Source organism: Leptodactylus fuscus, chromosome 3, assembly GCF_031893055.1.
Source record: "Leptodactylus fuscus isolate aLepFus1 chromosome 3, aLepFus1.hap2, whole genome shotgun sequence".
Taxonomy (NCBI): Eukaryota; Metazoa; Chordata; class Amphibia; order Anura; family Leptodactylidae; genus Leptodactylus; species Leptodactylus fuscus.
Genome location: NC_134267.1, coordinates 232608444 through 232625998, shown reverse-complemented (window position 1 = coordinate 232625998; position 17555 = coordinate 232608444). Strand labels below are relative to the sequence as shown.

The 17555-nt window shown below is 43.6% G+C and overlaps 1 protein-coding gene across 1 annotated transcript in view; it reads right to left on the bottom strand.

The window, feature by feature from the left end:
- Positions 1–423: 423 nt before the first annotated feature.
- The window catches only part of LOC142198605 (uncharacterized), a 38901-nt gene continuing 21769 nt past the window's right edge, over positions 424–17555 (bottom strand). Inside the window, 2 exon segments of the mRNA XM_075269632.1 lie at positions 424–1439; positions 15260–16477. Coding sequence (XP_075125733.1) covers positions 424–1439; positions 15260–16477 — 2234 coding nt within the window.

The following is a 17555-nucleotide window of genomic DNA, read 5'->3' as shown; positions in this document are numbered from 1 at the left end:
TACCAAATAAAAATTACCGTAAGAGGCAAAATTAATTTTTTTTTTTTAAAAGCACTTTCATTTATTTATTTATTTTGCTATTAAAAAAACAAAGCTGGAAAAATAGACACGTGTTTCCATCCTTGTTGGTTTACATTTTACTGGTCTGGTCCTGAACCAGGGAAATTGGCTCGATACTGAAGTGGTTAAAGGGAGTCAGTCAGCAGGAAAATCAGTATCAGACTAATGGTGGTACTTTTTAGGGCAACTTCTACAGTTCCCTATCTGCTTTGCAGCTTTACTGGGCCATCTGAAACAGATTGTCTTGCTGACACACTCCCTTTAATATGCTTCACCTTGGTGACAGACTCCCTTTAACATCTCTTTACGATCTATAAACCTGATGTTTAAAAATCTTTAAAAAAAAAACAAAAAAAAAAACTCCTACATTCCTAAGAATCTAGTTTTTTTCTTTGTGTGAATTCTCTGATGAGTTTCATAATTTCCTTTCCTTGCAAAGCACTTCCCACATTCTACACATGAATACGGCTTCTCTCCCGTGTGAAGTCTCTCATGTTTAAGAAGTTTTGCGTTCTCAGTAAAACATCTTCCACATTATGAACACGAAAATGGCTTCTCCCTTGTGTGGGTTCTCTCATGGATAACAAGCTTTGATCTCTGTATAAAAGTTTGTCCACATTCTAAACAGGGAAACGGCTTATCTCCTGTGTGCGTTTTCTGATGTTTAAAAAAATTTGATTTATCTAGAAATCTTCTCCCACATTCTAAACACGAAAACGGTTTCTCCCCGGTGTGAATTCTCTCATGTAAAGCAAGTTTTGATTTCTCTATAAAAGATTTGCCACATTGTGAACATGAGAATAGCTTCTCTCCTGTGTGACTTCTCTGATGATAGTTAAGTTTGTTTTTAGTGATGAAAGATTTCTCACATTCTGGACATTGAAACGGCTTCTCTCCTGTGTGAGTTCTTTCATGTGTAACCAGTTTAAACTTTGTCGCAAAACATTTCCCGCATTCTGAACATGTAAAGGGCTTCTCTCCTGTGTGAGTTCTCTCATGTGTGGAAAGATTTGTCTTCGTTGTAAAACATTTCCCGCATTCCGAACACATAAATGGCTTCTCTCCTGTGTGAATTCTCTCATGTATATCTAGAATACATTTTCTTGTAAAAGATTTTCCACATTCTGAACATGAAAACCAATTCTCTCCTGTGTGAATTTTCTCATGTTCAACAAGCTTAGATTTCGATGTAAAACCTTTCCCACATTCCGAACAAATAAATGGCTTCTCTCCTGTGTGAATTCTCTCATGTATAACTAGAATACTTTTTCTTGTAACAGATTTTCCACATTCTGAACATGAAAACCGCTTCTTTTCTGTGTGAATTTTCTCATGTGCAAGAAGCTTAGATTTCGATGTAAAACATTTCCCACATTCAGGACAGGAGTTTGGGTTTTTCCTTGTGTGAATTCTTCTGTGTATAGAAAGATGTGAACTTTTTGTAAACTCTTCTCCGCAAACACTACATTGAAACCTATTAACCCCTTTGTGACCCGAGGTTGTGGTAATCTCAGATTGGTGAGGAGAAGGTTCCTTGTGATTCGGGGGATTACACGGTTCCAGGGGAAAACTAAGGGTCATGAGGTTTTCTATTGAATGCTCTATGATGTCTTCATCTTCCACTTTTAGTGATAACATCGAATTGTCCTCAAAGTTCTTATTGGAATTTTCTGTTAGGAATAAAATGGATTACAAGATTTTATTTTAAACAAATTAGCCATGAGTGTCAGTGTATAGCATAGCTCTCCTAAATAGGCATACCAAGGAATGATGGGAAACACTTGACAGTGAAAAGTGTGCAAGTCCTAAAAACACTTACCCATATTGGGTGTCACAACTAAGAGGACAAGAGGTGTAGGTGCACAGCGCCGCAATCATAGTAACCATGATATATAGTGTTACACTTTATGGTTAATTCCATTATAGTAATTATGACATGTAGAGATGAGCGAACAATATTCGAAACAGCCGTTTCAAATAGCACACTCCCATAGAAATGAATGGACTTAGCCGGCACGCGAGGGGTTAAGCACCCGGCCGCCGGCAAAGTCGGGATGCCGGCAGCTTTCATCCATTTCTATGGGAACGTGCTATTCAAAACGTCTGTTTCGAATAGTATTCGCTCATCTCTAATGACATGTAATATTTCACTGAGTTGATCTCAGGACTTTGCATTACAAACTTGCTTTTTTTGCACCAGCAGTATGTATTGTGTCACTTTCTTGAGCTATACCTCAGCTCCCATAAGGTCCGCCCATGGTTAACCCTTGTGTGATCTTACATTACTCTTTCAGTCATACCTTAGCTTGTGTAAGGTCCCTCGGAAACCGGGTCTCGGCTGTACATTACAGCAGAGAACCGGTTGCTTTGTCGACCGCTCTGCAGTAGATGGCCGCCATTAGCTTTACAGACCCGGCATCCACTGTAATAGAACGGCGGATGCCCGGGAGGGTTTTAGCTGCCAGGGCCCGCAGCATTGCCACACTCCTGCCGCTGCAGGAAACCAGCAGCAGCAGAAGGATGGCGATGCTGCTATTCTGCTCCTCCGCCCCCCTTATAGTCCACATTCCGACTATAAGACGCACCCTCATTTTCCTCCCAAACTTACAGTACTCCTCAGTCTCCAAGGCTTCTCTCATGTATCTTATGTTCTAGAAGTCTCTACACAAACTGAATGGACGAACTCGCCCCTTGAAACCAATAAGAGCAATCAGAAAACCCCAAATAAAAATTAAATAAAAAAAAAAAATACCAACATATAACAGATCAATGGATGCCACAAACAACACTCATGTGAATGAAGTCCTACAGATATGTTTGATATATATAAGGTAAACATAGGGCTCCAACCAGAAGGGAATAAAGCCTACACTGAGGAGCGCCTACATTACATGTCATGGGTATGCAGTGTATATGATGGTATATGTGCTTCAACATGGCCACCAGTGTCCGTAGTATCGCTGGGTGATTAAGACCCAAAATTATGATTATTTGAACATTTTACCTTGATTACAATTATTGAATAATTATTTTTGGACACTCCTGTTTTCACATGCCTCGCCCCCTATTTATATACCATGCCTCTGAATTTTGGTTTTGGTTACTCACTTATCAGCAGTCCTGATGGGATAGTGTCCAGTGAGTGACATATACTTTAGCCCAGGGGTAGGGAACGTACGGCTCTCCAGCTGTTGCAAAACTACAACTCCCAGCATGCATACTGGCTCTGCTGTTCTTGGAACACCCATGGAAGTGAATGGAGCATGCTGGGAGTTGTAGTTTCACAGCAGCTGGAGAGCCAAAGGTTCCCTACCCCTGCTTTAGCCCATGTGAAACAGGCAGGTTGGCATTGATGTAAAATAATTCAGATAATCAATGTGAACAAATTCATATCCATTAATTAAGCTGACTTTTATTTCAGTTATTATGCCTGTGCAACAAAAAATATATTTCTTCTCACCTTCCGATATAAGCGGCTGGTAGTTTTCCATCATGGCCTCCTTGTACAGATCCTTGTGTCCTTCTAAATACTCCCACTCCTCCATGGAGAAATAGACAGTGACATCCTGACACCTTATAGGAACCTGACAACACAATGATACGGTCATCCCCCGACCCCTCCATGGTGTTCCTGTATAACGTCCCAGCATTCCCAGCAGCGCTCACCTCTCCAGTCAGCAGCTCAGTGATCTTGTTGGTCAGTTCTAGGATCTTCTTGTGGCTCCTGCTCCGTCCTCCTGACTCATGGACATGGCTGCTCGGAGTCCTACAATCACCCGATGTCTTCTTCACCGCTGTGTATTCCTGTGTATGGAGAGAGGGAGAGACAAATTTAGGGAAACCAATATCGTGATCCTGTTGTATAGAGCACTAGTGAGACCACATTTGGAATCCTGGGGTCATTTCTGTAGACATCACATAAAGTGTCTTTGACAAGTCTTTGTGATAGGTACCAGGAGAAGATCCCTCTAGGAGTCATTTACTTTCGATTGATATTGATACTGGAAGGTGTCCACAGTTCAGGATCTTTGGCAGCGTCCGCCATTTACGTAGACTCCATCCTCTTGTAGATATTGTGTCTGTCACTATTTGATGAGTCCATTACCACCTACAACTTGGTAGGATCAGGTTGATGCTGCTCTCCTGCCTATTCTACTTACAAAATTTATCACGAGAGACTTCTAGAACTTTCTCTATACAGCCAATAGCACAAGTAACTAAAATCTTGTGTAGTGAAATCACTTCTCTTTATTCCATATATATTACAGACACAACTATCACAGACCTCTAAAAACCATTAAAACCTGTATTTATTTTCATAGTAATCAATCACTTTTATGTGAATTAGAGGCGCTTTACTGCTTCAGTCTGACCATGACGGACGTTTAGTATGGAGTCGCAAACACTGGTTTGACCTACACCTCCAGGCCACACTCCGCCCACCTGACTCTTCTTCCTGGCCGGCCCTTTCCTTCTCATTACAACGCTCCTACTTGTCTATTCTGGATTTTCCCTTCGTTGTGTTTCTTGGTAAATATTACAATACAGAAATATAGAAATTTTACCTCTCCGGTCAGCAGGTAGATGAGCTCCAAGGTGAAGTCTAATATTCTTTTGTTAATTTTCCTCCAGTCCTTGTCCATCCTGGAGAATGTGAGAAAACTGGATCCACTTGAGGCTTCTAGTACGGCCGGTAACTGTACAAGAGGCTGTAAATCCTAGAGAGGACAACATATACACAGGATATGCCATAAATGTCATATAAAAGGGGGACCCACCTATCAAACCCATATCGGTCTGAAGAAGGGGGGTCCTTATTAAGGCTAAGGCCTCACATTGTGGAAACGCAGCTTTTTTGGTTGCAGATTTTGTTGTGGTTTTTTGAGCCAAAACCAAGAATGGCTATAAAAGGAATGGGAAGTATATAGGAGGGTCTTACACTTCTCCCTTCTTCTCAATCCACTCCTGGCTTTGCCTCAAAAAAATGCAATAAAATCTGCAACAAAAAAAGCTGCGTTTCTGCAACGTGGGGCCTTACCCTTAAGGATTAACTTATCTTTAAAAAAGAAAAAAAAAAGTTAGATTTTTTCGTGTATTTTTTCCTTAATAATGTAAAATGAATCCCCTATGTATTACTGAGAAAAAGACTGGAAAATTATGTAAATAATGAAAAAAATCTATATTATAGCCCTCAAAATCACATGTATGAAAAACCCCCAAACTGTGTCCGATCCTGAAGTGATTAAAGTCTCCTCCGATCGTCCTCTCGTGTCTGATGTGCCGGTGGTCGGTGGCCTCGGTAGCCATACTGTACAGCGGGCGGCAGCGATGTCAGATCAGGAGCGGAGTATACCGGAGGACACCGGAGGGAAATAATCCCATAGGACATGTCTCATCTCACCACAAGACTTTACCACAATGACACAAATTGTACCACAAACTGCAACAAATCCAAAAAATCCTCCCCCACCATCTTACCTTAGGGCTGAGGTCACACAAGGAGTTCTGTGACGATTTCCTCTGCTGCTGGCTGATAACAGAGAGAACAGCACAACATCAGTGACCACCTGACCAGGACCTGCTCTGTATCTACTGCACTGCCATAGCTGAAGGACCTGTGATGATGTCACTGTCATGTGATCAGCAGTGAGCGGGCGGAGCTCAGCTGTGTACAGGATAATTAGTGACTGAAGGACCTGTGTGATGTCACCGTCATGTGATCAGCAGTGAGGGGGCGGAGCTCAGTAGTGAGTGAAGGACCTGTGGGGAGGTCATGTCACATGACCAGTGCAGTGGGCGGAGCTTCGGTGTGAGGAGAATAGGTGCTAGGTGACAGACTCCGCCATAGCTCCATGGTCCTGTCATTCCAAGAAGACTGGGCAGGGGGCATATAAGAGTGCTTTGGAGCAATGGTGCTTGCATATAGTGAAATAAATAGGAAAAAAAGCATTACATTCAGGTGAGACTGATCTATTCAACTGCATTGGTTGTTTAACCCGTTCCGGACCGCCCATACACGTTTTATGTCCGGCTTTCTTTCAGTGTTGAGCATTTGCATGAAATCGGGCAACTGCAAAACTGGAGAGTTGGCTTAACTACAGTTAGATCTGCTCTAGGGAAGGCAGGGACAGTTTATTAATAGAGATGAGCGAACAGTGAAATATTCGTTACGAATAGCCCCTCAATATTCGATTATTCGAACAAATATCGAATCCCATTATAGTCTATGGGGAAAAAATGTTCGTTTCAGGGGAAACCACTATTCGCCTAAGGAGGGTCACCAAGTCCACTATGATACCTCAGCAAATGATGACAGCACCTCTGGAATGCAACTGGGGCAGCAGGGGAAGCATGTCTGGGGGCATCTAACACGCCCAAGTCACAGTTTTACCCCACTATCACAGACTATCAACTAGACACTTTCCACACTCAGTAGAACCTCTATGAAAGTGGAAAAATACCTGGAAACCTTCTTTCCTCCCCAATTTTATGGACAGAAACCCAAATTTAAAGCTAAAGAAACAGCATGTGCTCATCACAATCCCTGACTTGATAGCTGCGTTAAGCAGGGTAGTACACTGAACAGGACCGAGCACCAGGAACAGGTGTTGCAATGGCTAGCAGATAATGCTTACAGCTCCTTATCCACCAGCCAGTCAGCCACTACCTCAAGTCCTCTTCCTTGCCAAGAGTCTGGTCCTCTTTCCTTCCAACACGCCCAATCTTCCCAGCACAGTCATCCCACATTTCTTCCCCCTCCCAGGAAATGTTTTCAGGTCCTTTAACTGTCCCTCACTCTGTCCAACCACTTCACCAATCCCAGGAGCTATTAAACGACTTTGTGTGTCCTGATGCCCAAATACTGGAGCATCCACCATCTCCGGGTGATTTAGTTATTGTGGACCAGCAACCCGTCCTCAGTGACGCCAGTGCTGGAGCTGCAGTCCAGATCACCAGCCAGGTAACCACCACATCTGCCTCTGACACTTAGGTGAGTTCACCCTCATCCTTCCCTTTTCCTGCCACTGCTCCTTTTGACTGCACCGTCATTCGCCGCTTCCCATCAATTCCCCATCTCCCAGGCCTTTCATCGCCGGCAGAAATACAGCACAACCCACCCACATGCCCAAGACTTCAACGGCCTCATCTTAAAACTGCTGGCCCAGGAGATGTTACTGTTCCGGCTTGTGAAGACTCAGGCCTTCTGTGACCTGCCGGCAACTGCGGCACCTCGCTATGCCGTCCCTACTTCTCCAGGTGTTCCGTTCACGCCTTGCACCAGCACGTGTCCCATAACATCAGGCGGGCCCTAAGTTCCGCTCTTTGCACAAAGTTCCACTTAGTGGTGCAACGGTCTTTAAAAACATACCCCAATGTTCTCGATCTAGTGGTGAAAGTGCGGCGCTTGTGCGCCCACTTTGGCAAGTCTACAGTAGCCGCTGCTAGCCTCAATACACTCCAGCAACTTCTACATCTGCCTGAAGCACCAGCTGTTTTTTCAAGGTCACCACACACTGAAACCCTATATGACCTATGTTGAGCAGGGTGTGTGAGCAGCAGAGACCTTTGATTGAGTTCCAAATCCAAAACCCAAGGGTTCATCAAAGTCAGCTCCCTCATTTTCTCAACCATGAGTGCCCATGGATGGCAGACTTATGTGAAATCCTATCCCATCCTTTCCAGTGGACACTTCAAACTCACTAGAACCTCTATGAAAGTGGATAAATAATTGGAAACCTTCTTTCCTCTACATTAATATGGACAGAAACATAACTTTAAACTGAAAGAAATATTAGCATGCGCTCATCACAATTCCTGATATGACAGCTGCGTTAAGCAGGATGCAGGGTACAACGCAGACCAGGCCCGAGCACCAGGAACAGGTGTTACAATGGCTAGCGGATAATGCTTCCAGCAGCTTTTCCACCAGCCAGTCAGCCACTACCTGCAATCGTGTTCATACCCAAGAGTCTGCCCCTCCTTCCTCCCAATATGCCCAATCTTCCCAGCAGAGTCATGCCACCCCAGGATCTATTTTCAGGTCATTTTACTGTCTCTCCCTCTGTTGAACCACTTCCCGAATCCCAGGAGCTACCATTTCCTGCCAATTTTGTGGCTGTGGACCCGCAACCGGCGTTTCTCGGCCCCACTGATGATGACGAGACACAGTTGCCATCAGGGCAAGCTGTGGTTATGTGCGGTTTGCATTAAGAAAAGAGTGAGCAATTGGAAGAGGAGTTGGTGGACGACGAGGCCACCGACCCGACATGGACAGGGATGATGTCTAGCGGGGAAAGCAGTGTAGATGGGAGGCAAGCTAAGCAGGAAAAAAGGTGGCTAGAGGCCGAGGCATGGATAGGAGTGATGTCTAGGGGGGAAAGCAGTGCAGATGTGGAGGCAAGCTAAGCAGGAAAAAAGGTGGCTAGAGGCAGATGTCAGGCCCTGAGTACTTTAATAAAATTTGTATGTTTTCTGGTAGTGTGTGGCTGGGGATTTGAAGCGGTGTTCTGTGGCTTTCTTGCCACTGAGCTATTGTTTTGGTGTTCAGTATCTGCCTTGAGTGTACACTTGAGGTTTCTTTGATTTGAGCCTCAGGTGTTTGCAATACTCATCAATCTATCGGATTGTTCCAGGGCCTGTATAAGGCTGAGGGCTGACTTCAGTCTTTGCTGGTTTTCGTTGTTACCAACCAGAATTCGTGGCCCAGCAAGAAGGAGTTATTGGAAGTTGCTCAGTTAAGGAACAGACTTGGAAGTGGTGTGTGTGTAACCTTGAGTGAGAGTCCGTTTTTCCCTCTACTCTTTTTCACTATCCCTGTCCTACATAGTCTTGTTTCCTGACACTCTTTGTGTATTAGTGAGGATTTGTTTAGGGTTCAGGTTTATGTTGACCCTGTCCTGTTAACCCTTTCCTCACTATTCCACTGTTCCTCTCCTCATTCTCCTGTTGTGTGTTTGTTGTGTTGCATGCTTGTTCCCAGCACATCCCGTCCTAGTTTTCTGTTTTGAAAACCTTTGTTTCTGTAGGGGTGAACTCCTTTAGTATCCCAGTCCCTAGCCTCTTGCAGCTCTTCCCCTACCTATCCTTTAGGTCTGCTTGTTTAGAGAGACAGGAGTTGTCGGGGCCAGGGCTAGCCTGGAAACAGCTGACCAACACCCACAGGCAGGGCCTAGTCAGCTGCCGTAGCGTCAGGGAAAGTTTCCAACCCATATCCCTTAGAGGTGCACGCTGCATTCAGTATCCAGTTGTTTGGACATCGGCACAATCGTGACAGCAGAGGTATGGACAGGTGTGGTGTCTAGGGGGGAAACAGTGTAGATTTGGAGGCAAGCGCAGCAGCAAAAAAGGTGGCTAAAGGCAGAGGCATGTCCAGAGGCACAGGACAATCACTCAGTCCTGTATACTGTCATACAGTATATAGGACCTTATATGTGCTCAATATATCTAGCCTCTGTGTATACAAAAAAAAAACATTTGTGTACACCACAAAATGCGTAAAGCTAGCGCTAAGGGATGTGAACGAGGACATGCCCGGGGGCTTGGAAATGCAGCTGGGGAGCAAGGTTGTGGTCAAGCTACAGCTAGAGGCATGTCCAGAGGCACAGGACAGCTGCTTTTCCCTGTACTAGCCACTAGCCCAAAACTTGCCCATGTTGGCAACCTCCCTCGATGTTGTGTAGATTTTGCAGCGTATGCGTGGAGGACAAACTGAGTGCGTTTTGCACACTGTGCAACTCAAAATTAAATAGGGGCTTTGAGAAAAGCAACCTGAGCACCTCAGCCATGCGCCGTCATTTGTAAGGCAAGCACTGGGCTCAGTGGGAGAGAGCAAATGCAGGACAATCATTGGCTGGCGTTGCCGACACTGCCTCTTCCACTGTTTCCAGAGCTTGTGCTGCAATCCAGACCACCAGCCTGAACACCTCCACATCTGCCTCTAACACATTGGGGAGTTCACCCTCATCTGCCCCTTTTCCTGCCTCTGCTCCTTTTGCCTGCACCATCATGTGCTACTTCCCAGCAACTCCCCATCTCCCAGGTGTTTCATTGGAGGCAGAAGTACAACGCAACCCACCCACATACCCAAGCCTTCAACGGCATCATCTCAAAACTGCTGGCCCTGGAGATCTTGACGTTTATGCTAGTGGAGACTCAGGCCTTCCATGACCCGATGGCAGCTGCTGCACCTCGCTATGCTGCCCCTATCCGTCATTACTTCTCTTGGTGTGCCCTCCCCAACTTGCGACAGCACGTGTCCCATAACATCAGTCGGGCTCTGAGTTCCGAGCTTTGCTCTAAGGTGCACTTGACCACCGACGCATGGACAAGCGCATGCGGGCGGACAGGGACGCTGCATCTCACTCATGGCACGCTGGGTGAATGTAGTCAAGGCTGGGACCGTCTCACAAACCCTCCTCCACCGTAACATCGACCCCAGCTGCAAGCTGGAAATGCTGCAGCACTGGCATGGGGAGAAGTCAGCAGGACGTGCTGTAGCTCATCAGCTTGACCAACAGAAAACACACTTCCACCGAGGTTAGGGATGCCGTCCTCGATGCGACGGCAATGTGGTTTTCCCCGCTGCACCTACGCACAGACATGTTTGCGTATGTGATAATGGCCGGAACCTGGTAGCAGATCTGGAGCTTGCCAGATTCAAACACGGTCCACACATGGCCCACGTTTTTAACTTGGTGCAAAGGTTCTTTGAAACCTACACCATTGTGCCTGATATACTGGTAAGTGCGACCATTTACGTAAGTGAAAAGTAGCCTCTGCTAGGCTGAAAAAATTCAGAGCACACGCCTGTCATCTTCGCACCGTTGGCTGATGGAAGAAGACGAGGGGGATGAAGTGGCTTGTGATATCACTGTCCCACACGAGGCTTGAGGGGAAGTTCAGTGCATCCCATTGCTTCAGCACGGATGGTGTGAAGGGGAGAGGAAAATGGAGGAAATGGAGAGTGACCCTTCCAGTTTGGGGCACTGTCACTTGCTGAGCCACTCTTCTACTTGTAACTGCATGATAGAACCTGCGTGTCTATGCTCTCTTGAGTTAGAGATAGATTGGGGCCCCTGCATTTTAAGTTTATGGCCCATTCAGCTTCAGCCCATAAACAGAGATGTTATTTTGTGCCCATTAGTGCCAATTCAGCCGTGCCACCTCCAGGATTAATTCTCTTACCCTCCTTTTGGAGTTGTAATTTTCCCCAGCAGCATATACAGTGTCAGGCCCACCATTCAGCTTCAGCATATAAACAGATGTTATTTTATATTTAGCTGTATACCACTTTTATGTAGGAGTGGAGTACAACAAGGAAAACTGGATTCAGCATCTATTTAGCTGTATACCATTTGTTTGAGAGTGAAATACAACCAGGAAAGCTGGATTCAGCATATATATATATATGTATATATATATATATGTGTATGTATATATATATATATATGTGTGTATGTATATATATATATATATATATATATATATGTGTGTATATATATATATATATACACACACACACTATACACAGATTTGCTGTATACCACTTAGGTTTTTTTGGGGTATACACCAAGGAAAGCTGGATTGAGCGTATATGGACTCCTCTCCCTGCAGTATAGCTCTGAAAAGAGCTTTTGCTGTTCTTCACATTTCCTGCCTAGCAGAAGCTAATCCCTCTCTAGTCCTCAGCAGATCTCTGTCCCTATCTCTCTCCAAGCCGCAAATGAGACGAACATGAAGGCCACTATTCTTATGAATCGGAGGTCACCTGATTTCGGCAGCCAATGGCTTTTTCCTATTTTTTTTCAATGCCTACGTTGTCGTACTTCCTGTCCCCTGCACAGTGATTGGTGCAAAAAAAGCGCCAGGGAAGGTGGGAGGGGATACAAATTTTTACTGCGTTTGCCACGTGGTATTCGATTGGAATCGAATTGCCTGATATTCGATTGAATACCTATTTGATCGAACTCTGTTCACTCATCTCTATTTATTAACATCCCTGCCTTCCTGATGACTATATACACAGTGCTCAATGAGTACTGCATACACAGCTATGCGAGCTGCCATGATGCAGCTTCCCTATGACCCGGCAGTCATGTGAACCACTGGGGATCAGAGACTGTTAAAGCTGCTGGGTCTTAGAAGACCCAGATCAGCTCTGTAGTTATAGACGGGAGGCTTCATTCCTCCTGTAACTGGAGCTAAATCTATCGGACCCGGTTTCAGGGTAAATCAGCCCACACCAAAAAATAAATGCTAATAAAATGCCCCCCAAAAGTGTATTATGACCGTATTGGGACACAATGTAAAATTAAAATAAATATACAGTGTTGGCCAAAAGTATTGGCACCCCTGCGATTCTGTCAGATAATACTCGTGTTCTTCCAGAAAATGATTGCAAGCACAAATTCTTTGGTATTATTATCTTCATTTAATTTGTCTTCAATGATAAAACCACAAAAAGAATTGTCAAAAAAGCCAAATTGGATATAATTCCACACCAAACATTTTATGGGGTGGACAAAAGTATTGGCACTGTTTGAAAAATCATGTGATGCTTCTCTAATTTGTGTAATTAACAGCACCTGTTACTTACCGGAGGCACCTAACAGGTGGTGGCAATAACTAAATCACACTTGCAGCCAGTTGAAATGGATTAAAGTTGACTCAACCTCTGTCCTGTGTTTTTGTGTGTACCACATTGAGCATGGAGAAAAGAACGAAGGCCAAAGAACTGTCTGAGGACTTGAGAAGCAAAATTGTGAGGAAGCATGAGCAGTCTCAAGGCTACAAGTCCATTTCCAAAGACCTGAATGTTCCTGTGTCTACCGTGCACAGTGTCATCAAGAAGTGTAAAGCCCATGGCACTGTGGCTAACCTCCCTAGATGTGGACGGAAAAGAAAAATTAACGAGAGATTTCAACGCAAGATTGTGCAGATGGTGGATAAAGAACCTCGACTAACATCCAAACAAGTTCAAGCTGCCCTGCAGTCCGAGGGTACAACAGTGTCAATCCGTACTATCCGTCGGCGTCTGAATGAAAAGGGACTGTATGGTAGGAGACCCAGGAAGACCCCACTTCTTACCCAGAGACATAAAAAAAGCCAGGCTGGAGTTTGCCAAAACTTACCTGAGAAAGCCAAAAACATTTTGGAAGAATGTTCTCTGGTCAGATGAGACAAAAGTAGGAAAAGGCATCAACATAGAGTTTACAGGGAAAAAGAGGCCTTCAAAGAAAAGAACACGGTCCTGTTAGAGTTAATTCCTCCATCTTTGTATTTTGTAAGCTATCTTGATACCTTTTTTTCATATAAAGTGTATGAGTATGTCTGCTTAAAGTTCAAAAGGCCCCTTCTGGGTGATGAGGAGTGCAATGTGGACAAATCCTTACCTCTCTATCCCAAGGACCTCATCTTTTCTGTTGTTGCAGCTGGTTATTTGTATATACGTTATCTCTCTTACTCATATACCATACTCTCTTGTATGGTATATGGAGGTTATTTAGAGTTTATGTAGACTATTGTTCGTTATCTTCAAGGTTGGAGTGGTATCTTATCTCTTTTTCCATAGTATATACATATAGACATAGTGTGAGATGTTAGTTCATGCATAAGTATTTTGAAACTTTCTTTAAGTACAAAGTCCATCCTAGTTTGGAAAGTTATAATGAGATGCAAATTACATTAGGCCTTTAGGAAATAGTCATGTGCCAGGTTTATGTTAAAATTCTATAACCAATCATGGTAGTAGAATAGTCCAACCTACTTTTGTCTGTATTGTATTTAAAATACCTTTTTGCACCATTAAATTAGAATTCACTAAGTACACCACCAGTTGTGTATGTGTGTGATTCTCTGCAGGCCTGCAAATCAATTAATTCGGAACTCTGCACGTACTCTATTATAAGGATCCATTGATGTCCTTAACAGTCCCTACAATCAAACATGGCGGATGTTCCCTGATGTTTTGGGGTTGCTTTGCTGCCTCTGGCACTGGACTGCTTGGCCGTGTGCATGGCATTATAAAGTCTGAAGACTGCCAACAAATTTTTCAGCATAATGTAGGGCCCAGTGTGAGAAAGCTGGGTCTCCCTCAGAGGTCAGGGGTCTTCCAGCAGGACAATGACCCAAAACACACTTCAAAAAGCACTAGAAAATGGTGGTGAGAGAAAGCCCTGGAGACTTGTAAACTGGCAGCAATGAGTCCAGACCTGAATCCCATAGAACACCTATGGGGGAGAGATCTCTTGATGGCAGTTTGGAGAAGGCCCCCTTCATATCTCAGCGGGGACCTGGAGCAGTTTGCCAAAGAAGAACGGTCTAAAATTCCAGCAGAGCCTTGTAAGAAACTCATTGCTGGTTACCGGAAGCGGTTGTGCGCAGTTATTGTGTCTAAAGGTTGTGTTACCAAGTATTAGTCTGAGGGCGCCAATACTTCTGTCCGGACCATTTTTGGAGTTTTGTGTAAAATGATCAATGATGTGACTTTTTTTCATTCTCTTTTGTGTTTTTTCATTGCAAGCAAAATAAATGAAGATATTACCAAAGAGTTTGTGCTTGTAATCATTTTCTGGAAGACAACGAGTATTATCTGACAGAATTGCAGGGGGGCCAATACTTTTGGCCAACACTGTATATTATAAAATATCACCCCCACATCACAGGTTCCACCGCCACTCCCGATGGCACAATTCCAAAAAAAATTACCGTAACAGAGAGGGGAAAACTATTTAAAGGTTTTACAAGCACTTTTATTTAATTAATTTTTTTACTATTAAAAAACAAAGCGGTAAAAATAGACACGTGTTTCCATCATTGTTGGTTTACATTTTACTGGTCTGGTCCTGAACCAGGGAAATTGGCTCGATACTGAAGTGGTTAAAGGGAGTCAGTCAGCAGGAAAATCAGTATCAGACTAATGGTGGTACTTTTTAGGGCAACTTCTACAGTTCCCTATCTGCTTTGCAGCTTTATTGGGCCTTCTGAAACAGATTATCCTGCTGACACACTCCCTTTAATATGCTTCACCTTGGCAACAGACTCCCTTTAACATCTCTTTACGATCTATAAACCTGATGTTTAATAATCTTTTTTTTTTAAAGACAACTCCTACATTCCTATGAATCTAGTTTTTTCTTTGTGTGAATTCTCTGATGAGTTTCATAATTTCCTTTCCTTGCAAAGCACTTCCCACATTCTACACATGAATACGGCTTCTCTCCCGTGTGAAGTCTCTCATGTTTAAGAAGTTTTGCGTTCTCAGTAAAACATCTTCCACATTCCGAACACGAAAATGGCTTCTCCCCTGTGTGGTTTCTTTCATGGATAACAAGCTTTGATCTCTGTATAAAAGTTTTTCCACATTCTAAACAGGAAAACGGCCTATCTCCTGTGTGCGTTTTCTGATGGTAAAAAAGACTTGACTTATCTAGAAATCTTCTACCACATTCTAAACACGAAAACGGTTTCTCCCCGGTGTGAATTCTCTCATGTACAGCAAGTTTTGATTTCTCGATAAAAGATTTTCCACATTGTGAACATGAGAATGGCTTCTCTCCTGTGTGAATTCTCTGATGTTTAACAAGATTGAATTTAGTTGCAAAACATTTCCCACATTCTAAGCACAAAAATGGTTTCTCTCCCGTGTGAATGCTTTCGTGTCTAGCCAGCTTATATTTCCCAGCAAAACATTTTCCACACTGCGAACATGAGAATAGCTTCTCTCCTGTGTGAATTTTCTGATGATGGTTAAGTTTGTCTTTAGTGATGAAAGATTTCTCACATTCTGGACATTGAAACGGCTTCTCTCCTGTGTGAGTTCTCTCATGTATAATAAGCTTAGACTTTCTTGCAAAACATTTCCCACATTCTAAACATGTAAATGGCTTCTCTCCTGTGTGAGTTCTCTCGTGTCTGGAAAGATTAATCTTCGTTGTAAAACATTTCCCGCATTCCGAACACATAAATGGCTTCTCTCCTGTGTGAATTCTCTCATGTATATCTAGAATACATTTTCTTGCAAAAGATTTTCCACATTCTGAACATGAAAACCGCTTCTCTTCTGTGTGAATTTTCTCATGTGCAAGAAGCTTAGATTTCGATGTAAAACATTCCCCACATTCAGGACAGGAGTTTGGGTTTTTCCTTGTGTGAATTCTTCTGTGTGTAGAAAGATGTGAACTTTTTGTAAACTCTTCTCCGCAATCACTACATTGAAACCTATTAACCCCTTTGTGACCTGAGGTTGTGGCAACAATCTCAGATTGGTCAGGAGAAGGTTCCTTGTGATTCGGGGGATTACATGGTTCCAGGGGAAAACTAAGGGTCATGAGGTTTTCTATTGAGTGCTCTATGATGTCTTCATCTTCCACTTTTAGTGATAACATCCCATTTTCCTCAAAGTTCTTATTGGAATTTTCTGTTAGGAATAAAATGGATTACAAGATTTTATTTTAAACAAATTAGCCATGAGTGTCAGTGTATAGCATAGCTCTCCTAAATAGGCATAGCAAGGAATGATGGGAAACACTTGACAGTGAAAAGTGTGCAAGTCCTAAAAACACTTACCCATATTGGGTGTCAGAACTAAGAGGACAAGAGGTGTAGGTGCACAGCGCCGCAATCATAGTAACCATGATATATAGTGTTACACTTTATGGTTAATTCCATTAAAGTAATGATGACATGTAGTGATGAGCGAACAATATTCGAAACAGCCGTTTCGAATAGCACGCTCCCATAGAAATGAATGGACGTAGCCGGCAGCTTTCATCCATTTCTATGGGAGTGTGCTATTTGAAACAGCTGTTTCGAATAGTGTTTGCTCATCTCTAACGACATGTAATATTTCACTGAGTTGATCTCAGGACTTTGCATTACAAACTTGCTTTTTTCGCACCAGTATTATGTATTGTCACTTTCTTGAGTTATACCTCAGCTCCCATAAAATCCGCCCATGGTTAACCGTTGTGTGATCTTACATTACTCTCTCAGTCATACCTTCGCTTGTGAAAGGTCCCTCGGCTGTAATGTAAAGCCGAGACCCAGTTGCTATGTCGACCGCTCTGCAGTAGATGGCCGCCATTAGCTTTACAGACCCGGCATCCACTGTAATAGAACGGCGGATGCCCGGGAGGGTTTTAGCTGCCAGGGCCCGCAGCATTGCCACACTCCTGCCGCCGCAGCAAACCAGCAGAAGCGTGGCAATGCTGCCATTCCACCCCCCTTATAGTCCACATTCCGACTATAAGATGCACCCTCATTTTCCTCCCAAACTTGGGGAAAAAAAGACCGTCTTATAGTCCGAAAAATACGGTACTCCTCAGTCTCCAAGACTTCTCTCATGTGTCTCACCACAAACTGAATGGACGAACTCGCCCCTTGAAACCAATAAGTGGTATATGTGCTTCAACATGGCCACCAGTGTCCGTAGTATCGCTGGGTGATTAACATTTTACCTTGATTATAATTACTGAATAATTATTTTTGGACACTCC